Source organism: Nesoenas mayeri (assembly GCF_963082525.1).
Source record: "Nesoenas mayeri genome assembly, chromosome: 13".
Lineage (NCBI taxonomy): Eukaryota > Metazoa > Chordata > Aves > Columbiformes > Columbidae > Nesoenas > Nesoenas mayeri.
This window is the reverse complement of record NC_137550.1, coordinates 12,954,245-12,979,909: the sequence shown is the minus strand read 5'-3', so window position 1 is coordinate 12,979,909 and position 25,665 is coordinate 12,954,245. Positions and strand designations below refer to the sequence as shown.

The 25,665-nt window shown below is 47.0% G+C and overlaps 1 protein-coding gene across 3 annotated transcripts in view; it reads left to right on the top strand.

Annotated features, from left to right (window-relative positions):
- The window catches only part of ARHGEF9 (Cdc42 guanine nucleotide exchange factor 9), a gene marked incomplete at its 5' end in the record, with an annotated part of 121,216 nt that overhangs the window by 82,295 nt on the left and 13,256 nt on the right, over nt 1-25,665 (top strand). For 2 of the 3 annotated variants that reach the window (XM_080352907.1, XM_080352905.1), the window contains 3 exons: nt 1,992-2,224; nt 6,216-6,345; nt 13,721-13,852. In XM_080352907.1, coding sequence (XP_080209033.1) covers nt 1,992-2,224; nt 6,216-6,345; nt 13,721-13,852 — 495 coding nt within the window. The remainder of the gene's footprint in view (nt 1-1,991; nt 2,225-6,215; nt 6,346-13,720; nt 13,853-25,665) is intronic. The other variant, XM_080352906.1, reaches the window with a different exon arrangement.

Genomic DNA, 25,665 nt, shown 5'->3' with positions numbered 1-25,665 from the left:
TCCCAACACCTTTTCACATCCACCCTTAATCATATCACGTAGGCACCACATCCCTCACCTAGTCCCCACCTTCTTTTACTCTTCCGAATATGACTTAAACCCACTTACAGCCTATCCTCATCAGGTCATGGATAACCAGAAACTCGGAAGAGGTAAGAGTCCAGAGAAGCAACAAGAGGCCTTAGTTGTGCATTACACACACACACGAAAGAGTAGAGGAGAGCAAATGGCACTGCGATGCACTTGCAGGGGCTGGAAAGCCCATGCACGTTGCGTTGCCGTCCCCTGCAGAGCGGTTGGGCCGCGTGGGGAGGTGCCAGCTGGTGCTCTGGCTGCCCGGGTGGCAGCAGATCCTCGCTCATGCTAAGTGCACACCAAACAGGACATTTTAGCTGACAATATAGTCCTGGAGGCTTTTGCCCAGCCCATCGCACTGTTATATAAGCCACGTACTACGGGAGCTGATAAATTGGCCAGGGTTGTAAATATGTCAGGAAATGTCAAGAAAATTACAGTCCTGCAGTTGTAGGCTTTCCTTAGGGAGAATGAAGTGCTGTATCAGAGCTTACGTATGAGGGGCTCCGAACCGGGATGCAGATCTGTGCTATGTTACCTCAGTGCTCACAGACAGGGCTGAGCTGGCAACAGTTCACTTCTTATTAGAGAAATTTCTGATAGACATTCCTGGAACTTCAGTGGGGCATCCCTAAAAAGGTTCACAGCACCTCTTAAGCATCATTGGTCTTCTAATGGGAAAGAAGGTTTCTTTTTGAGGAGTTGCATGTCGATGATAACATTGCTCATTTTTAGCAGAGCCTGCAGTCTCTGCTGTTTGCTTCCAAAGCAGCATCATATTCCACCTCTGTGCTAAAAAGATGTAAGAAATCTTGGTGAGAATCGGTAGCTAAAACTCCATGTCTTGAGGCTGTGCTGTCTATTCATTTGTAGTGACCATAGTAAGAATTACTACTGTTATTTGGAGGAATGTCTGGCACTTATCCATCATCAGATAGGGGCTGAAAGCTGGCTAATAGACTCCTGATAAATTATCCCTGTTTAAGCCATTTGGGGAAACTGAGGGCATTAAGTTCCCATTACATGGATCGGGAAAGCATCTTGTTCCTCATCTGGTTCAGGAAGAAAGGTGTCAGCTCTGGGGATGGGAGAGAAATGGGGCTCCCCTCTTCCCAGAAAAGCGGTTCATTTGGGCCCTTATGGGACTGAGAAATAAGAATTGCTGGGCAAGTGTATTTTTTAAAAATGACTCTGTCCTTTCTATAGTTTGTAAGGCATCGGCCACAACCTGATGGAGCAGCACACACTGAGGCTTGTATCAACTCCAGTGTTAGTATGTGATAGCGGGCAGTCAGTTGGGGTCTGTCCCTCCCCTCCGGTGTAATCTGTCTTTGACCTTTCGTCTGCCTTGTCCATGTGGCCCAGATGAATCAAGGCTGAATGAAGGGTGGCAAACTGCCATGGCCCCATCTGTGGTCAATAGAGGCAGAAAAAAGAGATTCCAGCAAAATCAGCACAAAAAGACTTGTTAGAGCAGTGCGCAGGATGGCTGGGCACATGGATGAATGGGGTTTTTTTCTTTGTTTTTCCAGTCTTTGGTGTTTTCTGGCTGTCTGGTCCCAGGGAAATCCAGGCAGTGGTTGGTGCCTTGGGCTCCCTGTTGGTAAAGAGAATTTCAAATATACTCAACTCCTAAACACTTGCCAGGGGCTTCATGATATTTCAGGGAAAGAGCTCTAGAAGTAACAAGGTTGTCTTCTGGTATTACCAAAGGCCAGAGCTCTGCTTGGCTCTGCCTTTACCATTTAGAAACAAGCCCCCACTCCAGGAACAGTCTTCCTTCCTCCTCCTTGGGGTGTTCTTTCTTCTTGAGTTGTAACGTGTTCTTGCTGGCAAGCAGAGTGGTTGGCTGCTCGCAGCGTTTGTCTGACATGTGCTCCCCTCTGTGTGCATCCTTTTTCTCCTGCCTCTCACAGCAAGATGGCTTCTGGATCTATTCCGAGTACTGTAACAATCATTTGGACGCGTGCATGGAGCTTTCCAAGCTGATGAAAGATAGCAGGTACCAGCATTTCTTCGAAGCGTGTCGTCTGTTGCAGCAGATGATTGATATTGCCATAGACGGTTTCCTTCTGACGCCAGTGCAGAAGATCTGCAAATACCCCCTGCAGCTCGCAGAGCTACTGAAGTACACGGCGCAGGATCACAGGTACGTCACCCCTGCTCCCTGCTTCTTTACACGGCCTCTGCACACACCCAGGGGTTGGGTTTGTTCTGTCCAGCTCTTCTCTTCTGACATCTTGTATAAGTGGAAGCAGGGTAAAGGTTCAGCAGACAGCTTCTCAAAGCCCCAATTCTCAGTGGAGCGAAACTCATCTCTGTTATCATCAGACATGTGAACTAATCACGCTTGATGTACTTTCTGATGCTACTGGTTACACATAAAAAACTAATCAGTATTCAGTGGTCAGAAAGGCTCATTCCTTTATCCTGAAGGGGGTAGCAAGTTGGGTAGGATCCCCCACTCAAACCTGAACATGCTCGAGTTAGGGGAGGATTCAGAACCTACTCTGCTTTTCAGCCTGATTCCGTGTCTGATTTCGCCATTTATTTGAGGTTCAGAAGAGCACCCAGCAGTCTGATTAATTCCTAAAACTTCCAGGATCTCTTTTGCTTCTCATAAGGGCAATCAGCCTGGCTCCCTGCCCTACTGTAATTCAAGAATAGTATCTATGATATCACTTGTGATATACTGCTATAAAAATAAGGTGAAAGAAGAATCAGGCCCCCTAAGAGTAGATTTTCTCCTGCCTTGCCACAGGAAAGAGCAAAGAGATGCATTGACGAGCTTTGACCTGATTCATGAGTTTGATTCATATGAGCTGAATGCCCAGTTCAAAATGACCAGTTTGGCCATGCATTTGGCTCCAGATCCAGTTTCTGGGTTTTCCTTCATGACAAGACCAAATCAAAGTTGGAGTGGATTCATGGGAACATGAGGGTATCAGAAACCAGCTCTGGGATCCCAGTTGTTGTGGCTTTTTTTCCTTACCAGCCATGTGATGTCCCCACAGTATTTACAGTGTGAATTCAGATGCGGCTTTACAATGAGAAGTAAAAAGCAGCCTCAGGGAGAAGAGCTCTGTGTTTAAAATGGCAACACCAGAGGGGATGTGGACAGTGTGATTACACAAGGGTTGAATTCTTTTGGGACTACATTCCTTTTTCCTTTGGGATGTTTTAAAATCAACATGTTGTGAAGTATTCAGATACATTCTGAGGAGACTTAAACCTTAACCTGTGGTTGAGCAACAGTTGGTTAATTCAGACTCAGAGCTCTTTCTTACTGCATCCTGTTGGTGATAGGGCACAGCTGTGATGCTTCATTTAACTTGAATGGGGAAGGTGAGGCACAGAGTGTCTTACTCATCAGCAGATGATTCTGTGTTGGGACTGTGCAGAAACCCCTTGCTGCCGTGGCTGCCCGCTTGAAATACAAATATTTTCTGCTCTTGTACTTCCGATTTTGGGATCAGGTTGAGATGAGCAAAGCCTGAGATCAGAAAAGCAAGTAATCTTTGGGAGTGTCACGTTGTGACGATATCAGAGACGGGGAAAAGTCAGATACCTGCAGGTTGGGACACTGTGAACAAGAGAAACTGAGAAACAACTGGGGAGCGTGAGCTGGGCCCATTTATCATCCTCATGCACTTGCACTTTCACAGTGCTCACAGTAAGATTGCGAGTCTGAAACACAAGCTAGAAAATTATAGAGTGGACTAGTACTTACAACGATCAGGCTCATGACTGGTTGGATTGGGAGTTCCTTAAGCACTCTGATTAGAATTTATTATGAAGAAAATACTGTTTAAATCAATTGAACTATTTACATAGTAACGCAAAACTCAGAAAGGACCAGGAGTCGCAATGAAAGCAAATATGTTAGCTTCATCTAACAGTGGGTCATTAAATTGTTATTTATTTCCTTCCTCTACACTAGTACAGTGCTTGTAGAGCTATGGATCTTCCCTGTGCCAGGTCCGGACAGCAGGGCTAAAGCTGGAAACCCGACCACTCTCCCTCAAGTTAGCATGTGACATTTGGCAAGGATTCAGACTTGTGTTCTGATTGAGCACTGGAAAGAGTTCATTGCAGCCCAAATGTAATTGACAACCAATGTATTTACCTTAATTTCATAGTTAATGCTATCCTGTTATTATTTTACTGGCCAAATCACAGAATCACAGAACGTTAGGGATTGGAAGGGACCTCAAAAGATCATCTAGTCCAATCCCCTTGCCAGAGCAGGAATGCTTTGCTTCTATGATTTTTGCTTCAAAGTTTTTGCCAGCGCTGCCACAGATATGGGCTGGAAGCCCAAAAAATTCAGTCATGACTCTTTCTTCATTACTGCGTGAAGGAAAAATGCGCGTGGGGTTTTCTCTTCAAACAGAACATTGGAATTAGTGAATTAGCGTTACCGAGATAAAGCCCGTCTTGCTTGTCGCCGACAGGCATGGGCTGTTTGCAGAGCTGGGCTCCCTTCAGCTGCTTATTTTTTGGAGACCGGTTCATCTGAATTTTTCACAAAGCTACATCTGTTCACCTCTTAAAGATTTCCTCAGTTTAAGATGAATTAAATATATGAAGGTCCCCGGTGCAGCTTGCTGATGTCCTGAGCATTCCTGCTGCAGAACTGAGCTGGGGTCAGGAGTGTCTGAACATCTTACATGAGAAAGAGAAGGCTCTGCCGATGGGTAAACTGACATTAGCCGCGCTTCTCTGCATGAGTGTAATTGCTGGGAGGTTATTACTGATGGTCTCTACACCCAACACCTCTCCCTGACTCTACAGATCCTTTCTGGCCATAGTGACTTACCTATTTCCCTGCAAGAGCTCATGGACATTTTGAAGACCAGTCTGTTGTCTCCCTGGCATCGCTCCATTTCTTCCATACACAACCAGGCACTTGCTTCATACAGATGGGCCCAAAAGGAAGGCACAAGGAATTCCTCACTGTGTATCAGCCCATCCTCTATTCTCCTTCACTTTCTTGAAGGACCAGTCCTGATGTTCTGGAATTTGTAGGGTTTTCTTTTTTAACCTCCGCTAGAATTTTTACCAATGAATTGAATAAGAATTGAAAATGCATCTCAGTATTTCATCCAGGAAAGGATGGCAAAACAGCAAATAATATTCTGTTGTATATCATATTATGATTGTTTCTTAACATTTATCCTGTTTGGATCACATGGGGAAATTGATCTAATTCACAGCATTCACCACTATTTTAGCTGTCACCTCTGCAATTCTTAATAATAATCAATAAAGCCATTCCCCCCGTAGCTGCCCAAGATCACAGTTTTTCTCATTAGTCAGCAATCAATATCAGTCCTTAAGTTAATAATATATTATGGTGGCATTATGGCAGCTGGCCTTGTCTGTCTTTCAGATTGAAATGAACATTAAGGTTCCTTGGAATGGAAAAGAAGGCGCAGGGCAGAAATCAATAGCATTGATTTCAGCATGACTTTTTGAAAAGCCTGATCATCATCTTTGCTGGCCCTGGCAGGAGGCTGTTTCCACTCCTTGTTATTGCACTCACAGGCCTGTCCAGGAAAAAAAAGTAGAACAAAAATAAGAATTGCTTTGATTTGCTCACCTGAAATCTGCAGTAAGACCGAATGCCATGGGACAAATGCTCTGTGGCACTCTTAAGGCACCTTATGGCTTGGCCAGAGCTCCAGCCTTGTGTCTCATAGACAAATGTTTTCTAATGTTCATTTTAAAAATAGAAAAATCCAGGTCCAAAGACATAGGTTATTAAAATGTTCAGACTTTAAGATATTATTTAGCTGAGCACCTTAAGAGTTGAAAGAGCGATATCCAGAGCTGGTTTTCGTTGGGTTGGTGGAGGCTGGACTGCACCTGGGCTCCCCGCATGCAAACCGGCTGAGGAGCTGCCTGGTTTCTTTGTCTCGTACGCATGGAATTTCAGTTGCAAGCAAGCTGCTCTTTTGTGACGATCTAGAAAGACATTACTGATGGAAAACATGCTGTATTGCAATAATGAGTGGCAAGTCCTACCTGCATTTCTTCCCAAACGGATGGTGAGATTAGCTGCTGCTAATGACAGACTCCTGTGCGTTTGCACTGCACATCAGGCTCCATTTCATGGGCTTTTCTTTTGTGTTTGTCAGCGACTACAGGTATGTGGCTGCTGCTCTCGCCGTCATGAGGAACGTGACTCTACAGATCAACGAGCGGAAGCGGAGACTGGAGAACATCGACAAGATCGCTCAGTGGCAGGCGTCCGTTCTGGACTGGGAGGTACAGCACCCACTCGACCCTCACTTAGGTGCTATAAACCTGGGAAAAGTCAATTCCACGCGCTTGCTGGAATTATCCTAGACCATGTTGTTCATTTCACACAACACGGTCTGGATATATGTTGGATAAGACCCCAGAACTGGGATTAAACTTGGGACAGAGAAGGCGTATTTACAGACTTTGGAGATGGTACCTAAGATGTAAATCATTGACAGTACTATGAAGAAAATCTAGGGTCTGGCTCCGATTTGATCACTAGAAATCGGGAGTAACTTTGGCAATTGCAATGCTGTTGTACTGGGAGTAGGTGAGATCTGGATCAATGCACATTCTGGCTCTGTGCTTTGTCCTTGGGGCAGAAGTAGGAGAGGAGGTAGCAGAAAGCCCTGGAACTTGTGACAGGTTAAGAAAATGGAGAAAACTCTTCTGGCGGTTGCTTTATGATTAGAAGCCAAAATGTTTAAGTTGAAGTTCGAGATGCTCTTTGCACATTTAAAATGAGTACCCATTTAAAGATGTTTCTGAACCAGCCCCGTGTGTAGTCAGGGTATAATTAAGGAGCTGAGAAACACAGGCAAGGCAGAGTGAGCAGAGGGATTCCTCACTAGCAGCTCTTGAGTCTCCTACGTTTTTGCCACATGTTTAAGAAAAAGCCACACTGAAGTGATCTTTTCCTGTTCTTTTCATCCCTGATTTTTTTAACAATCATGATCTGAATGTCATCTGTAAATAGGGGGTTTTGAAGCAGGCCAAGGACAAATGTTTTTGTAAATCCTTCTCTGTGTTGTTATCGATCCATGTTGTTCAGCAAGGAGATACATAGAGTGATGGAACAGCCTTTCTGCTTCCTCGCAGTCATCAAGATTCGGAATAACACCACATTGAAGTTAATGGGATCTATGTGAATTAGTATATGGGAAAGATGCATTAATCCTTTAATTAGTTTTTTATCCAGAAGAGATCTAGGAAGGCTGGGAGGAGGGGAAGAGAAATGCAGGTGTCTCACCTGCTAATTGTGTATCCTCCTTGACTGAATTAGTTTCGTTGCTATAATGAAGGTTGGATTCAGTCCTGGATCTCTTGATAAAACATAAATGCAGCAATCATAGGTGGTTCTTAAATTACGACTGGCCGTGAGAGCAGAGAATGCAGATGAGTTGCTTGATAGTTTCAGTGTTGTTCACTGCAAAGAAACCTCTTTGTTACTGACACACAGGCTCATTTTCAGAATCAGAAAGCTGCTCTCAGGGGGGCACAGGACCATCAGATCTTGAGTATATTCCATAGGACAAGCTAATTTGTGTCATTTGTAAGAAATGCTGAGACCCTCATTGTAAATAAATTTAGATTAAGTACAGGTCAATTCTAGGTCACTGAATATTCATGTGTGAGTAGAAAGCCAAGGTGACCTCCACATAGGATCTGTGGAAAAGCAGTTTCTTTTTCTCTTCCATTAGCTCAGTTGAGAATTCATTTTTATTTAGCCATATTCTTGATAATTCATTTCTGCTTAGCTTTAGCCATATCCTTTATAATCATTCCCGCTTAACAGTACCCATTCTTTATCTCCCTCCTGTCCTCAGGAACTTGCTAAATCATTCTTCCAGGCTTTTTTCAACTATTCCACATTTTAAACACAATATTGCAGCAACATCCTTCAGCTTCTCATAATATAGACAAGCCTTCTGTTGCTACTGCTCAGAGGTCTGATGGGATTACAGCTGCTAACCCTGTTCAAAGGAAAACACCCTTCTTGCCAGTTTTGTTGTGTATTTTGCATCAAGAAGAGTCCTAGGGTTGTGACAAGAGCTCTAGAGGACGAGAGCTGGATCCAGCAGAGGACTTCCCTGCTTGATTTGTTCCTCTAACTTCTGAATTAGCAGATCTAGCCCCTACTTCCCAGATGTAATGGCCAGAAGGATGCACAAAACCCTAAAACACTCAGAAGTTAACTATAGTACAATGCAGGAGAGAGCGGGAGATATCAAAAGCAGTGCTAGATGCTTAGACCTGCCCTAGATCTGTGCAGACGCCTTGCAAAGCCGAGCTGCCAGCCTTCCAAAGCCCCGCTCGGCTCATCTCAATCGATAGGTCGCGTCTCCCGGGACAAAGGCCGTCAGGGCCTGATTTCTCACCCAGCCCGTAGTGGTTCAGACCCTCGTGTTCTGTGCCGAGTTACAGAGTAGAAGAGGGATTTCCTAGTCCAGTTCTTTTTCCACCAGAAATCCAGCCGGGGCACAAGATAGAGATAATCCCCAGTTCCCACTGCATGTCGCACTTGGTGAGTTATTCCAGCAGCAACCAAGGCCGAATGTTTAAGCACGTGCAACTCGTTCATTTGGAGAAATTCCTGTTTTCCCTCATCATCTCTAGACTAACAGCGTTGACTTTCTGATTTGAAATGGCATTATCATTTCTGCATTTACCCGCCTTTTGCGATGAGTTGTTAGAAAAACATTTTTAAAGAAGAAAAATCCAAACCAAACTAAAAATATTTAGCAAGTCAATATTTGAAATGTTCTTGTATACAAAGTGTGTGTACACGTTTTCTTGCAAGGAGAGGGTGTTATTGGGAATACATACATATTGCCGATCTTAAACAGAAAAAGTAGGGGCGATGTCCTAGCTAATTTAAGCAGAGGGATATTTTACTGAATCCCATGGATTTCTGCCTGTTTCAGGAATCATTTTTATCCCTCAAGATTTCCTGTGTGGCCCCATGAAGGTGAATTTTGGAGTCAGCACTTGAAAAATGCAAATATCCTTGAGTTAAGCAAGGCCAGATTTCTTTCTCCAAGGAGTCACGTAAGCAGGGTCTGATGGTTTAAATTGCGAATGGGACCCCGAGTGGTCTGACTCTAGTGGCAGCCGATAAGCGTGTGGTGGCAGCAAGTCTTAAGGAATTTATTGGCAGCTTTATACAAGTAACAACCGAGCAGAACCTTAAGGGAAGATCCTGATCTCACTGACTGCTGTAAATTAGAAATAATCCCAATCGCTTTGCAACGTGTTCCTGTATAATTTGTAGGAACGTGGTCTTGACCGAAAAGCCTGGATTGAACTGTTGCCATGCGTGACTCACTTTATTTTGTAGCCTGCATTTCCACTATATAAACAGACCTAGAGAGGTGCTGCCCCTGCCTACATGGAATTCTCTTGTGCCTTTTGTCCTTTCGGTTGTTAATGGTGCAGAATATAGGGCTTCCACCACCTCCCGCCGAGACCTTTCAACGCCTGAGAGCTCTCCTTGTTATGAAGTGTTTCCTGATGTTCAACCTCTATTTCCCTTCGCTCAGCGTCATCCTCTTACTTGTAGTTAAATACCCTCAGATCAAAACAGTGACATTTAAAGGCAGGCAGGCAAAACCAGCACACAGAGTTAGCTGGAGTGGGTTCAGAACAGCTGGCAAAGTCTCCTCTGGGTCAGACTTCAAACCCACCCTGGGCAGCCCCTTCCAGCCCCTTGTTGTGCTCTTGAGAGCGTGACAGACCTCCGAGGTTAGTGGGTAATATGTAGATGCATATCCACGCACAGCAGTGCTATGAAGAGATGTGGGGATGGAAAAAGGCCTGCGCTTTGGCGCACCTCGGAATTGCTCTTTTATGCCTTTTATCCAGCTGTTGACCCACGTCAGAACAAAACCAAGTAGCGATTCCTGCGTCATTTCAGGCTCCTCTGGCCCTCATCTGGTTCCTCCCGTCCAGCTGAGGCTTTTCCCGGAGCAGGAACACGATGTGGGGCATCTGTGGAGGTCCCAGAGCCAGGAACGGGACGTTTGGCTCAGGAGAGCGCCGTGCTCAGCAGCCCGCATTAGTTTTAACTTGCTATTGAAACAGATTGCTTTGGTTTAATGTAGACACCTAGAGATTTCTACCAAAGATTCCCATGGGTTACGAGTTTGGCAGGATTCAAGAATATTAAATTTGCATGAAGGAAAAAATATATATGATTGAGAAATATAATGAACACTGTCCTTTTAAATTTCCCCGTTCTTGTTATTTATGGGTCCTTTAAATCAAGACTTGGTGCCCTTAATTATGTAATATTTCATAGTTGACCTCAGCTTAATATTACATTATTGAATCCAAGAATGCCATGAACAAAAAGATGCATGCAACCAATGTACTGTTTTCAAAGTGAGGACAGCCTGATGGGAAATCCTCCTGGGGAAAGAAATCACATCAGGGACTGAAACACATCTTGCTTTTTATTCTTCCTTTTTATTTTTTCTTGTTTTCCTCAGCAACAGAAGGTATCAGAAAATGAGCCTGATGAAAAGGACTACATTTCTCTCACTTTCCTTTTTCTGATCTTTCTGTAGCCCAGAGTGCTAATCAGCCTGTCAATCTCTAATTAAAGAACAGCAGTGCTGGGCAGAGGAGAGCCCTGCTCGCTGAATGTTAACTAGGAGAGGGGATTTGTGCCCAGCGGTGACAGCGAGGAGCGGTGTCAGGAGGTGGCTGGGGCGCAGGGGAGCGGGGCCCAGGCGCCGATGAGCATTTCGGAGCCGGGGACGGCGTCTGCTCAGGGATTGCTCACGGGAAGAAGGAGCAGAGCAGACTGGGAGGTGGAACGTGCTGTGGCTCGCCGTGCCGTGCCCTGCCTTGTAATGCTGCTGCTCCCAACAGTGTTTCTTTCGTAACGGTAGTAAAAACCCACTGGTTCCTCATTGCAGAAAGTGGTGGTTACCTGTGGCATCGCTGAGGGGCTGATCATCGTCGCCTTTCCATAGCAGCGGCAGAAGCGCTGACCCTGTGCTGCAGCGCTCAGGATTAGCCCCAGGGCTTTCCCTGCGATTGTAGCACTAGCGAGCTGGAGGGAGCGTGAAGCACAGGTCCCGCGGGACCGGCCCGACCTTCGGCTCCCCTGCCTGCGCACGGAGAGCTCGGACTCTGCCTGTGACTGCATCAGGAAAAGAGGAGTCAGCTTTCCTTTCGCTGCCCTTTGCGTGTCGCAGGATGCACAGTGCTTGATGCAGGCCAAGTTTTTTATTATAGGCTGGAAGAGACCTCAGAAAGGCATCGAGCATTCTCTTGGCCGTTGTGCTGCTGTGCTCCGCTGAAGCCAGTAGGACATCTGCCGATTCAGAATAGCTAAAAGTTCGGCCTCTTTTTCATTGTCTTAACTTACAGGAGGAGGTAGATGATTAGTGTCTCTAGGAGTTGCTTGGAAAAAAAATAAGGAAAATAATTTTTTCCTAGATTTGTGTAGGATTGGAGGGATCCAGGCGCAGGGCTGGTTTTGGAGAAGGACTGCGAGGGACACGCTGGGCTCGTCATGTTAGCAGTGGAGCAGAAAAGCAAATGCCTCCCTCTTCTCCCTCCACCCTGTGACTGACCCCATGAGACCCCAGTGGGGACAAAACTATTTGCCATCTAGATTTCCAAAGTTGCTAACCCAGCACTGGAAATCATCCATTTTTAGCCTATAGACTGTATATATAAATTGTTTTCCCAACATAAAAAATGCAATACAAATCCTATCGTTTCAGATCAGAATGGTTTTTTTGTTTCATCTTGCTTGCAGGGACTACACAGTTTGGATTCAGCTAATCAAGTAGAAGTGTTTACAGAGCCCTCTGTGTGTCCCCAGGCTTGAGATGCTACCACAGGAGTAAACCACAAAACTGGCTTTCTATTTTTAGCAACCAGCTTGTATGAGTCTTCTTCATAGGCTTGTGTGAGGCTTCTTCATAGGCTTGTGTGAGGCTTCTTCATAGGCTTGTATGAGGCTTCTTCACAGACGCTCATGTAGCCAGGAAGGCGCACAAGCAGTGTGTTTTCTTCCAAGGCTGCTTATTGAAGGTTCTGCGCGTACCTGCGGTGTCGCAGCAGCACACGGGTCCCTGGTTTCCGGCCAGGAGGTTCCACAGCTGCAATCAGATCCTGACAGCACACACTTGAGACATTGCAAGATGCACAGCCCACCCCTTCTGGGAGCGACCCTCCGAGTCCCTGGGAAATTATCACTAATTAGGCCTTCAGACAGCGCAGCCACGGAGGTGAGATGGAGAGGTGGATAAACACCTCGTGGAGGCGATTTGGAAGTCTGTGCTGCAGTATGATGATGCAGCGACTTAATGAAGCTGCTGTTGTCACAGGGCCCGGGGACTCAGTCACTTCCAATCAATGCTGAGAGGTTAATTATGCATTTACCTAAACAGCGGTCTGAAATCCTCAGCAAGAAGTTAGGAGTGCGGATGACTCTTGGTTGCTTTGGCACCTGCAAGTGTAAGCAGTACTAGAAAAGCGGGTCTATCTTGATGCCCCCCAGAGCTGGCTGAACCTTTACAAGCTGTTTGCTGAGATTTTGTGATGCTCTTGTCCCAGAAATTGGTTCTACTTTGGTATCAAAGCCAGAACTGCACTAGTTTCAGAGCCAAAAAGAAAGGGGGGGAAAAAAAACCCTTCTGAGCTGCTCTCTCACTTGCTCCCAAATGCTGCTCCTTACCTTTCAGCTGAAGTCATCCTGATTCCTTTTGTGGTGTTTCTCAGAGAGAGAGATACTGAGATGCCCACAGGGCAGGTGGTGGTGAATTCACCCATTTTTAATAAATAGATTTTAATTAACTTTTTAAAAAAGTCCAGCTCATCCCAATTAGTGGAGGGTGACTGCATTTGTTCTCTGGGAGAGTGGGAGAGAGAGTGCTGTGTTTTCAAGACCATCTGCTCATGAATCCTTAAAAAAAATGAGGGAGGAAAACAAGCATTAGCCAGAGGCAGGGAAGGGGTGAGGGCATCCTGGCAGCCGGCCGGGGAGGTCTTGCCAGCCGGGGGGGCCGGAGGCTGCCAGAAGAGCCGGGGTGGTCCTGACAGTTTTTTGGAGATGGGGAGCTCTAATGAGCGATGGGAGAAGGGACTGTAATTGCCTGAATGAGTGGGAAGAGAGGCAACAATCTGGAGGGTGGAGTTTTGGCAGCCTCATGGGTGAGGGATTTGATATCCCGGTGTAGAGGAGACGTGCCTTGGGATGCTATTTTAAAGGGAGGGGATGCCAGGAATTTGCCACCCTGAATAAAAAGGGACTCTGCCATGAACAGGAGGAAGGAGCTTCACTCTCAGGATGCCACTGGCACCTGCAGTGACATCCAGGGTCACCAGGAGGGGGAACGACAACAGTGTCTGGAGCACCAATTGTGGTTTGTCATTGCAATGTGAACTGTGCTCTGAGTGTCTGCACTTTTACTTCATGTACTTCCCTTCCTTCAGAATTATCCCCTATTTCTGGTCTGAAGTCAGATAGAGTGGCTGTGACAGCTGCAGAAGGGCCAAAATCTTATTTAATTATTGCGCCTCCCCATCCTGCAAAGAGAAGCGTATCCACTGCCCTGGCTGGAGCGGCGGTTCACTCGGCCTCCTTCTCTGTGCCCTCCAGGGAGACGATATCTTGGACCGCAGCTCCGAGTTGATCTACACAGGAGAGATGTCCTGGATTTACCAGCCTTATGGACGGAACCAGCAGCGTGTTTTCTTTCTCTTTGATCACCAGATGGTTCTCTGCAAGAAGGTAAGGACATCCAGGGAGAAAGCAGCACAGCTAAGGACATGCTGCGGACAGGCTTTCCAGTCCAAAACGGTTTTTAGGGCAAGGTGGCTGTTTGCTACACATGCGGAAGAGAATGTGGATAGCGCTGATGAAGGGCAATCCACATGCTAGAAATGCTGAATTGCAGGATGGTGAGTATACCATGACAGAGAGATTTTTATGATCCTAGCAAATCCAGCCTCCACTTGTTCACTTCATGGCTTTTTCTTATGTACCCCTTGTTTGGCTCATTGCCTCACCGCCACTTTGGGGCTTTGGCTGCAGCATATGATGTGGGATTAGATAGCCCTAGAATTTCTGTATGAACTGTGAAGCCTGGCACTCGGGCAGACAACTCAATTACTGCATTAAAATGATGTTCGCTGCCTCTTGAAGAAATACCAGGCAGCGGCCAGGTCTGTAGCGGGGTGGATGTGCTGTCACTTGGTAAATGCTTGTTAAGCCTCATCCTCATGCAGCTGCTGTGCTGGTTTTTGGAAGGCACATCTCTGCCATGAAACCCATCACGAAGGTAGAAGAAGGTAAGAAAGAATACTGCTGCTAATGTGGTGTAGTGTTGATAGCAGCAGGTGAACCGTGTTTCAGTGCGACTGTGTTCAGCAGCATCATAGCTGCATTGCTGTCGTCCCGCTAAGGTGATCCCAGCTTGTCACCACCACAACCATGCGAAGTGAAGTGACAGCACGTAAGTCCCCAGTGCCTCTGTCTTCTGCCAGACGGGGATTCGCTGACATTTCCAGCGCGGCTCCCCAGAGCACTGCGCACAGGGACTCCCCTGGACCCGCTTCAGGCGAGGGCGAGCTGCGGCCGTCCCTGGCCGAACACACCGGGGCTGCGCTCCTGTCGCACCTCGTGCGCTGAGGAAAGGCTGAGCGGGCCCCGCGCCACGGGCAGGCGTGGGCGGCAGCGTGGGCGGCTCTGACTCACGGCAGCAGCACTGCCCGCTGCCACCGCACACCGAGCTGTGGCCCCTGCGCTCCCGGGGGTGGCGCTTTCTTCTCCTGAGTCATGGTTGACTGAAATTTTGCCTTCTGGAATGCGTGTGCTTGTTTCTCCCCTCCTTGTCACTGTGCCTTTTACTTCTTTCCTGGCTCTGTAAAAAAAAAATAACCACAGAGCAACAATAACAAAGTCAGATGTTCAGAGAACTGTCAAAATGAGTCTGGAAGTACGCAGCCGGGTTTAATTTTTAATCTTGACCTCCTACACTTTGGTTGCGACACTGAATTTCCAATTCATAAGGCAGCATTCAGTTTGGCTTTGCGCTGATCCAGAGAGGTATCGAGCGTTCCCTTAACTCTCAGGACAATCAGAGCTGGCATTTCTGTGGTCATCAGTATGAGCAAGGAGCGCTCAGCAGCTCACGTTGTGTCAGTGTGCACACAGTGTTAGTGTGACACGGGCCGCTGCCCTTCTGTATTCAAAAGGCATTTTGTGGTGTGTGTCTGGCACTGCCAAAAAGGTGCGTTCTTGGGAAAAGGCCCTGCAGATTTTAGCCGTCTCAAAAGCAGCGGTGGTCGGGGTCTCCCTGGCAGACATTGGCTCCGTGTCAGGACCTGGCAGGTTCTTCTGCCACCAGCCAAGGTCTTGTGGGACCGTGTGCCCACCGAGTGTTATGGGGAGTAGGGCAGAGGGTGCTAACTCAGCTGGTGAGCCCAATATCGTGGGCACAGGGTTCATACCTCATTCTCCCACATCTCTTTTTCCAGCATCCAGCTGCAGGTTTTATTTTTCAGAATGTTGGGGTTCAGAGGAGTTGGGCCTTCAGCTGGACTCTCCCATCTTGATGATGTTTTCCTTGAATGTTGTTAAGAAGGATTGTCTTTGTATGGAATTCAGACAAGTGTTAACTCACATTTTGGCATCACGCATCCTCTACAAAAATGAATGATTTATAGCCTGTGTTGCCTTGGCCCTCGTGTCAAGCTTTGCTGTTGCAGATCCCAACAGGCAACGGCCCAGCAGGAGAACTTCTGCTTTAGAGCCAGAGCACTTACATCCTGGGGCTTTCATAGGGAAGCACTGTTGATATCATGGTGCAGGAAGCCTTCTGTACCCCATGCTTTAAAATTAATCTCTGAGATGGATGAGAAAATGAGAAGACAATTAGAAAATTCCTGGACAACCTGGCCTATGTTTTGCACAAGGTTTGTTTAGTAGTGAGCCTGATCAAACTTTTAAGCTTTTGTACCATTTACAACGGCATATCTCAATGAACCCTCCTCTGCAAAAAATCTTCTGCGTATATGGGTTTTCTTCAGATGTTATAAATTAGTAGGTATGATGTATTCTTAATTGTGGCACATCTATTTTTTAATTATAGTGGTTGAATCTTACCTTTTTATTGGTCAAAAGAGATTTTGAATAGAAATAAGGAATTAAAACCAATTCTGTATTTAAATACATCACAAATACTTTAGTTTGATGAAAGCACGCTAGATATCCTGAGAGTCTCTACAAGACACACGTATTTCAAACAAGATCTCCCACTCCTCCAGATCTTCAGTGCAGTTATCTGCACATCACCCTCACCTTTGTTACCTGTTGTTTCCCTGGTAGATGTTGGCGGCTGCCAATCTCCTGGTAACGCACATGGATTCTGTGGTTTGACAGATACTGATCCGTGAGTTTCTGATGGAACAGATACAGTTCAATGTCATAAGTGCTGTGACAGGTTTGGATGTCGGTGTTCTCTGTCATTCCCTTTGAACTCCATTGTGTGCAGAATGTGTTTCACAGCGGGGTCACATTGCACAGACTGTCAGACTCCTGTTCACTAGTTCATGCAGTGGATCTGTAGCCAAGGTAACAACTAGTTTTTTACCCATTATTTAAGGTGAGTGCTGTGCGAAAAGTAATGTCTACTCACCCCTGTGTAAGTTTGGGTTTCTTCATTGCAGTTTTGCTCTCGGCTGTGAACAGGTGAGGGCTGCTCTGGTTCAGCTGCTCTGTGTCCTCTGTGTGGCTCTAAAGGCACAATCCACAGTCTCAGAAAACATCTTTGTTCATGTTCAGGATCCCATTTGTTCCGTACGGGCAGATGGCCTCGGAGGGTTTCAGCAGGGCTCCTAGCGTATGCCTCCAAGAATTACCAAGTTTCTTTTTCCTGCCAATCCATGCAGTCTTGCCTGTGCCTAAGGAATAAGGTCTGTTGGCTATGAGATATTTCTAGTATCCATGTATCTGCTTTCAGCAGCAGGTAGCGTATTTCCAGATAACCCCGTCTGCTTTGAATATGGTCTACTTTCCAAAAGCTTTGCTATCCCTTTCTGTTGATCTGAAAATGTTTCAAGGTTATGGGGCCTTTTTCTGTTGGACATTTCGCCAAGACATTTCTGTGAGGGAGGATAACTCTCAGGGTGATTCTTCTTGAGATGATCACCTAGTTGTTTCCCTGTGCAATATGCTTGCAGAAGATTATCGGTAATGCCAGGCCAGCCATCTGACAGACAGGACCTCGCTGATCAACATTCACTGTATTTATTAGCTGTTCCCAAGCATTTCAAGCAAGGTTTTAGCATCTGCCTGGCCTTTGGAAACTGTGGGTGTCCACAGATCTCTGCAGGTTGGAATCACCCCCTTGTACCCTGTTGCTCACTCGTCTCATAAACGCGATGGGTGGGATGGACTGAGAGCTGCGGTGGGAGCAGCTCCTTGACCGTGAATGTCTTTGTCTTCCCACTGGCTGCATCTCTGAGGATTCCTCCAAGGGCTTTTGCAGCGTGAGCTGAGCCCAGGGTCTGTCTTTGCAAATGGGCAGCTGGGTGAGCACCTGTTTGATGGTTTGTTTGCGTGCAAAGAACAGGACATTACCATAGTCATTAAAATGACTATAGTGAACTATATGGCTACATTATTATGACTATATTGAACTAGTCACTAATACAGTCTGGCTGTCAGGAAAGGAGCGATGGCACTGGTGGGGTCCAGCGGCACAGCTCAGACCCCTCCCTGGATCCAGCGTCAGTTCCGCTGCCTCAGACTGAGAAGTTCCAAACGCATTTCCTGACCACCACGTCTTGGATGATTGACGGGACTCTGGGCAGAGACCTAGTTTGTGAAAATGAGTAATTACACAGGGCTGCATTTAAATGTGCATGGCAGATGTTGTCTCCACCACTATGGGTATATTTAAGTCTTTTTTCCAAGCAAGAAACTTGCAGCAAGATTTACAAGGGCTGCATGAGTAAGAGCAGTGGCAGCAGGTGGGGAAGCTGACACTGGCAGCCAGCTTTCCTTTCTGGCAAACATCTTGCAAAGCAACTAGCGTGGGGAACTTTTCACAAATAAAACTGGTTTCCCACCTTTACAAATGATCTCTTTGGCTTCGACAGCACTGGTCACTTTCTAATATCACCACCGCATTATTTTCTTGTGCTAGGAAGTAAGAAGTTTAATCAGATGCAATGGCTGTGTCAACCATTTCAGTGTTCAATCAACCCAGAAGAGACTGGGTTGGTTACCCTAGTGCAAAAATGCCTTTTGGAAAGGCAGAGGGGAATAAGCTGTGTAGGAAGTAAGCGCTGGCCTCAGTCTGACTTACCATATGTCTGTGATCAGGAAAGAACACCACATACTCCAGTGTGCTAACCATAGTTACCAAGAAATGAAGTCAATCCTTGATGATGGTAGCACTAAAAGATGCTGCCTTAAAGGCACAGGGGCTGCTTTTCTTACCACCCTGAAGCTGAGAGAGTTTGACACAGATGCCTAAATTTGCAAATCATAGGACTTAACATCCAGGATTGTGACACACAGAATTAATTATGATCGTAGCTCATTATGTTTGGGGATGCTCCAGGTGCTTATCATGTAATAGATGAGGATCTTTGTTCTGGGTAGTAGTTCGGATTTCCCCACTGTGGCATTAGGCTGGAGATGACAGTATGAAGCGTTAACAGAGTTTCTGCACCAAATTACGCTTTTCTTTCACCGATACTTGAACAGTCCTCGATGGGGCCCCGTGTTTAGTGTTTCCTGACAGTGCAGAAAGATCAGTGACTGGATGAAACACATTGAGTTTTCATTTGCACTTTTTATGTGTCTCTTGTAATCAAGAGGCAATGCGAACTCCAGCTTGTGGTTTATTGCTATTGCTGTCTTCCCTTGAGCTCTCAGAGCAAAGCAGGTTGCATGAGACGCAAAATGAGACTAGTTTAATAGCAATAGCCAGACAGTCAGCCAGAAATAGCTGTGCTACAGGAGACACAGTAAATAAAATAATCTTGTCAAACTCCATTGCAGTTCAGGTTTCCAAATGGGAAGATAAAAGAGACATTTCTGAGCACTTTTAGTGTACGAAGGTCTAGTTCCCATATCGCTTCTGTTAAAAAACATTGAAGTAATCTTTGCACCGAAACAGCAGCCCTGCTTTTATTGCAGGCGAAATAGGTCTCACAGGGCGAGCCCAAAATCTTGTTTGCAAACACAGAGCAACACTGGGACAGTTCTCATTACTTCAAGTGGTTTTCCGACCCACAAGGAACACTGTTTGACTTTTGCAGCACCTCCCACCCCTTCTCTTTTCTTCCCAGCAATGCCGATCTCCATGAAATGCCATGTTTTGGACCAGGCTGGGTCCAGCCTGCAGCAGGGTGGGGAAATGGGTCAGGCTGTGCCTCACTGGTTTCAAGCAGCAGCTGGGAACAGAGCGGGTGTCGCGCTGCCCTGGGAGCTGGCGACATACAGCTTGAGGTGGGCATGGAGGTGAGCAAAGCAAACACGCCGGCCTGGTCACAGCCCCAAAGCGAAGCGTGAGGTGAGGTTTGTAAGGAAGAGCGTTCCCACAGCCCCGCGGCCATGCCCAGCAGCCAGTGCTGTCTGAAGACAAGAGGCTTCTGTGGGTCCAGACTACAGAGTATCCAAGGAGGTTTGATCCTCCTGTCAGTCCCCCTGGCTGGCAGAGAGCTGAGCAGGAAGGCTGAATTCCAACCATCGACAGTGGTACCTGGGGTGGATTAGAAGGGGGTGGTCAGTAGGTCAGAGAGGTTCTCCTGCCCCTCTGCTCTGCCCTGGGGAAACCACACCTGGAATATCGTGTCCAGTTGTGGCCCCTCAGTTCCAGCAGGACAGGAAACTGCTGGAGAGAGTCCAGCGCAGCCACCAAGATGCTGAAGGGAGTGGAGCATCTCCCGTGTGAGGAAAGGCTGAGGGAGCTGGGGCTCTGGAGCTGGACAAGAGGACACTGAGGGGTGACTCATTCCTGGGGATCAATATGGAAAGGGGGAGTGTCAGGAGGATGGAGCCAGGCTCTTCTCAGTGACAGCCAGTGATAGGACAAGGGGTAATGGGTGCAAACTGGAACACAGAAGGTTCCACTTAGATTTGAGAAGAAACTTGTTGGGGGTGAGGGTGGCAGAGCCTGGCCCAGGCTGCCCAGGGGGGTTGTGGAGTCTCCTTCTGTGCAGACATTCCAACCCGCCTGGACACCTTCCTGTGTAACCTCATCTGGGTGTTCCTGCTCCATGGGGGGATTGCACTGGATGAGCTTTCCAGGTCCCTTCAACCCCTGACATTCTGGGATTCTGTGATATATTAAAAAGAGTTACAAAAAAGTACTTTAGTTTTCAGATATGGCAGATTCAAGAAGACATTCCTTTTAATAGTCAGAATAGCTGTGAATGCGTTTGCTTGGTGACCCTTTTGCAGGATGCGCGGGTGCCAGTTCCATGCCCCGGGCGCAGTTCTGCAGGGCTCGTGCTGAGGGGCCGTGTTCCTGCTGCTGTTCCACTGGCTCGGGTGCCTGGTGCCACCTCCACGTGCGAGAGCACAGAGGGGAGAGCAGCTCCAGAGAGGTCACTGGGACGCAGGAGGGAGAACAACATAAGAGGCAGCCCGAGGAGCCAGCTGGAGGAGGGTGGGAGAAGGCTGTAGGTTGTTAGTTGCTAATTCAATGGTAAAATCCAGAAAGGGCTCAGTGTAGAGTCTTTCACAGTCTGTGTTTTCTTTTCTGGATAGGGAGCAGGTTTAGCCTACTTATGTGGCCATACAGGTACGCAAGATGCTATTCAGTATACTCTTTGTCTAATTTATCGCTCCTGTAATTGTAGCGAGTGTAAATTTGGCCCACAAGGAAACCCTCAAAAGCTGGAAATGTGGCCCTCCTGCTGTGGCCCTTCAGCAGCACCATTTTAAGCCCCTGGGAGAAAACTGGAGAGACCAGAAAAGCCGAGTGACGTGTCTGCAGAAGGGTTTCCCGTCTCTTCCTCCTATTAGTTCTTTGGAAATGCGCTCGCCCTCGCCTCGCTGCTTTGCAGCCAATGTGACTGGGCTCAAGGTGGAACGAGGCATCAAAATGCCACTGATGTTCCACTAAATACATCAACCGAAAATAGCATTTCCACATAAATGCTTTCGGTTCCAGTCCTCCCCCACTCGGATCCCACACTGCGGCTCCATGGAGCTGGCAAGGATGAATCAAGCGTCCCTTTCCAAACTTGGGAGACAGACACTGCTGAATAATTTGGCAGGAATCTGCCGGCCTCGCCAGCACAGCTGTCCTTGTGCGAGGGGGAGTTACGTAAACTGATAGCGCAGATTTCGTCTCCCCTCTTCCCATGGCAGCCCCTGGGGAAACCTCTAACGGTGTGGCCTGTCCTAGGAAGTTTGCGGTAGGAAGCAGGTGGCTGATGTTGTGTTGGTGGTGTTGTTACACATCCCTGTTTCTAATACAATCCGTCCCTTGGTGCATTTTCAGGTCCCGCTGTGCAGACCCCATGTCCCTGCCCCTAAAGGCTGCATCGACCCAGCTGCTGTGTCTGACAGGGTGAGAGCAAAGCTCACGTCCAACCACTTAGCAGGGCCCGGCTTTTTTTTCTGATTACAAGAATATTTAGGACAAAAACATTCAAAGGGGTTCATTCAGTTTAGGGTCTCGTTTGGACAGCAGAGGTGCAGGTTTGCGATGCGCTCAGCTGCAGGGAGGTCGATGAGAACGGCACAGAACCGTCCCACCTCAAAAATCAACCTGCAGTAGGGTTAAGTTAAATGAACAAACACAACAGAAAACTGTGTCTTGGCGTTCATGAAAAGCAGGCTGGGCCTCTTCCTTCAAAGGGTCGCTTTAAGGTAAATTAGATTTTAAAAATGTAGGCTCTGAGTCTTTTTTTAAAAAACCAAAGAACGTTGAAAGCCCTTCTGACTAACGATACCCAAAGACATGGCAAGGTGGCAGCGTGCCACGCTCTCATTGCTCACGGCAGGCTGGGCAGAGCGAAGATAGAGAGCAGGCAGGCAGGAAAATCAGGACACATTTCAGGAAAAAGCTGAAAAAGTCTGCTTGCTCCCTCGGTTTCTTCCATTCTGCTCTGCAGACACTGCCCAGCTCAACCACAAGTCATCAGAGAGGGGGCTGAGCCCCACACTTCAGTGCAGAAGACAACTCCACCTTTCCCAAATAATGGATTGGTGGTTGAGTGCCATTGTTATGGACGCTGGTTTAGTGTTTTCCCAATTTCAGCATTAACTACGCGCTATTCATCAACTGTTTCAGCATCAACCATTCACCAAGCTGTAGAGCTTGCCCGTAGGTCCGTCTCTCTTCAGCTTCATCCTTGGATCCCCATTCTCCTTTGATGCCTGAAGCTCACATCATCTTCTGGGTAAAAACCGTCTGCAGAGAGTGCTGCTTTTCACACTGAGCACACTGCTGCCTTGGCTGTGTACGTTTCCATTAGTAATCGTTTCAGGTAAGCCCTGGCTTTGCTTTGGGGACCTGGCAGCTCCATGTACTCAGGGCACATAATTCCTCCCCAAGTAATTTTGAAACTCCTGGAATACGCAGGATTTGGATAACCGAGAGGACCAATAACCTACGTGTGCAATGAGAAACTTGTAATGGATTATTCTGTGGTTGCCATCTTTTATATTGTCAGCTCCTAAGAGGGATCTGATGACTCATGGCTGGAAATGGCTCTTTCTCCTCTTGTGTTTTACAGATTTCGTTTCACGCATGAGAAGCAGAGTGTGACTTAGCATAGGGTAAACCACAGAACTTGATAAAAATGTGCCATCCTCAAATACACCCCGTGCTTAAGGCCTCCCCATCCATCCTTGCATGTGACCCACTAAGAAATAAATAGGAGTCTGGGAGCTGCATGAAGATTGTTGCATGCAACAGCTCCAAGAGGAGCGAATTACCTGGGACACACACCGGGACAGGTCCTCTCAGGTGCTCACCTGTGCCCTCCGATGGAGAGGAACATTTCCTCTTGCTGGGCTATGTGCTGCTTAAACCATTGAGTAGCTTTTCATTCTAATGCCCCTTTGCACTAGCAATAGACTACACAGGCACATTGCCCTCCTTGTGATTAATACTGAATTTCCTCTGTAGCACTGCGGGTGGGTTTGACTCGTACAGCGTCTCGCACAAGTGACGGCCCAGGGTACTCGTGGCAGAAAAGTAAGTGGTTGATTAAAGCTAGAGAGCAGGAAGAGAAAGCAGTAGTAAAGACAAGGAGAAATCAATTTAATAGTAAGACTTATTGAATAGTCTGAATTAGAGGCGCAATCCTTTCTGCAGTTATCTATATCCACTGCAATAATTTGGAGGTAGTTGCATAATTCATTGTGGAAGCCCCATCCCAACTTGAGATCTTCAGAGTTTCCAATAGCAGGCCAGCCTTGCTTTCCGTGCAGTGGTCACAAATGAGATTTGCTTTCTTTCAAGTGCAGCTACACAAAGTCACCTCCCCGTTCGGAGAGGGGGCAGTGAAATGGGGAGATTTAAGCCCGAATGCGAGCAGGAGGAGCCGGCCTGAGCAGCTCACGCAGGCAGGTACATCCCCCGCGCAGCCGCAGGCACAAGCGTTTCAGCTGTGAAACCTCTGCCCAGGCAAATGCAGAGAGCAGAACTGTGGCAGCTTTACGTAATGTGTCAAAAACTTGTTTTTCGCTCTCATCAAATAGTACTTCTTTCTTTTTTTTGGCTTCATCTTTTCCTTGTGAATCCTTAGTACATATTATGTGAACAGACTGCAGAGCATTATTCAGAAGAGCTTAATTAACCTCAGCGAGGGAAAGAAAAGGAAATCGCAGAAGCTGTAGGGTAAAAAAAGATCATATTTAGACAAATAAGTGCAAATGACCTAGATGCATCAGTTGCGTAGGAGCTGTGCAGCGCAATCTGGATGCTCTGTGCAGGCTGCGGGTCTGTGTCGCTGCTGCTCCTCGTGCTCCTTGGGGCTCCTCCTGGGCCACCCCTGAAACCCGCATCAATCCCACCTGCTCTCATCCCATTTTGTCCCCATCTGTCACCTCTCTCTTAGACACCGGAGCGCGCAGCTTGGCGGGACCCCCGGGGATCGGCTCTTCCCTGCGCAGGATTAAGTGTACTCAAATAATCTCTGATGGATGTTTGTCTAGCCTTCCTTTTTAAAATCTCCAAGGAATGCTCTCCCAAGACTTCCCTGTTTTGTCTGTTCTATTGCTTAACTACTCTGAGAGCTGGAAAGGGTTTTTTTTTCCAAGTATTTAATCCTATTCTCCCTTGTGGTAAATTAAGCCAAGCCATCATCAAAATGGAGAATAATTTATCACCTCCTTAGAAGACAAGCAGCTTCCACGTATTGGAATACCAATAGCACATTCCCTTTTATTTATGTCTTTTCTAGATTAAACAACCTCATTTCTTTGACCTCTCTCCACCCCTCAGGTTTCGAGAGCCTTTTTTTCCCTGGATAAGAGCAGCAGCCTCTGAGCTGCCATCTCTGCCCTCCCTAAACCTGAGCTCCTTTCCACACTGTGGCTACTGATCCGATAAATCTCCATTTTGTGGATAACCTATTTGCTTTGTCCTTCCGAAGCGTAGTGCGTAAGAGCAGCCTGTTTAAACAATCCGGTTTGACCCTCAGCCACACATCTGCTTTCCCTTATCTCGGGTGTGCTGGCTTGATCCAGCTTAGGTGCTCGAGGAAAGGAAAGATAGTCCCGCGCTCAGCAAAAGCGCCGTACGGAACAACAGGTTTGTTCCTCAGCGCTGCTGCTGTCTGCACCTCCTGGAAACCGCACACAGCAGCCTGAGTGTTCCCTGAATTCTTATTCTTTTGTCCACATATACACAGAAAGCTCCTTAAAACGGGTTTGGCCGCCTTTGCTTTACGTCTCTCGTGTAGCCTGGATGAATTCCTAAGTTTTATTGAAATCAGAGAGCAAGGCAAGTACATTTTCCCATGCTCCACTAAGGAGTTAAGTGACATGTGTTATTCTGTAAGAGCTGTGGGAACATACATGATCAAATATCCATGGATCAAACGGGTGTTAAAATTTAGTCAATTAGGAATTAATATCCATTTATCGCGTGTCGGTGAGAAGAAGAAAGAGAAGTGGTAGTAGGAAATGCCCGACCCATTAAAAACCACATTATTCAGTTATTAATCTGCTGCATGGACTGAACCTTCTCCAGAGCAGGTGTGTACAGTGTCCCCTGTGCGCACACGCGCTGCTCACTGCAATGTTCATGTGCTCCACTACTCAGGGAAACATAAAGGGTCTCTTAAAAACTTGGGTATCGGTGCTGGAGTTTATAGTCGATAATATACAGTCCCTGAGTGGGCATGGTGTCCTCCTTTTGTGCGAGAGCTCTGGGGAGGGCAATGGGAGAAAAGATGATTTGTTTCTTCCAGATTCGTTACTGAAGTTTCTTCTCAAAAAGAAAGTAAAAGCAGCAGGCAGGAGCTTTGGGCTCGTGGTCTTTCCCTCCTTCACCCATGTGTGTTTTCTGCAAGCTGAGCTTGTTCTTGCCCACTATTGCGTTCTCGCCATGAATAATATTCTGT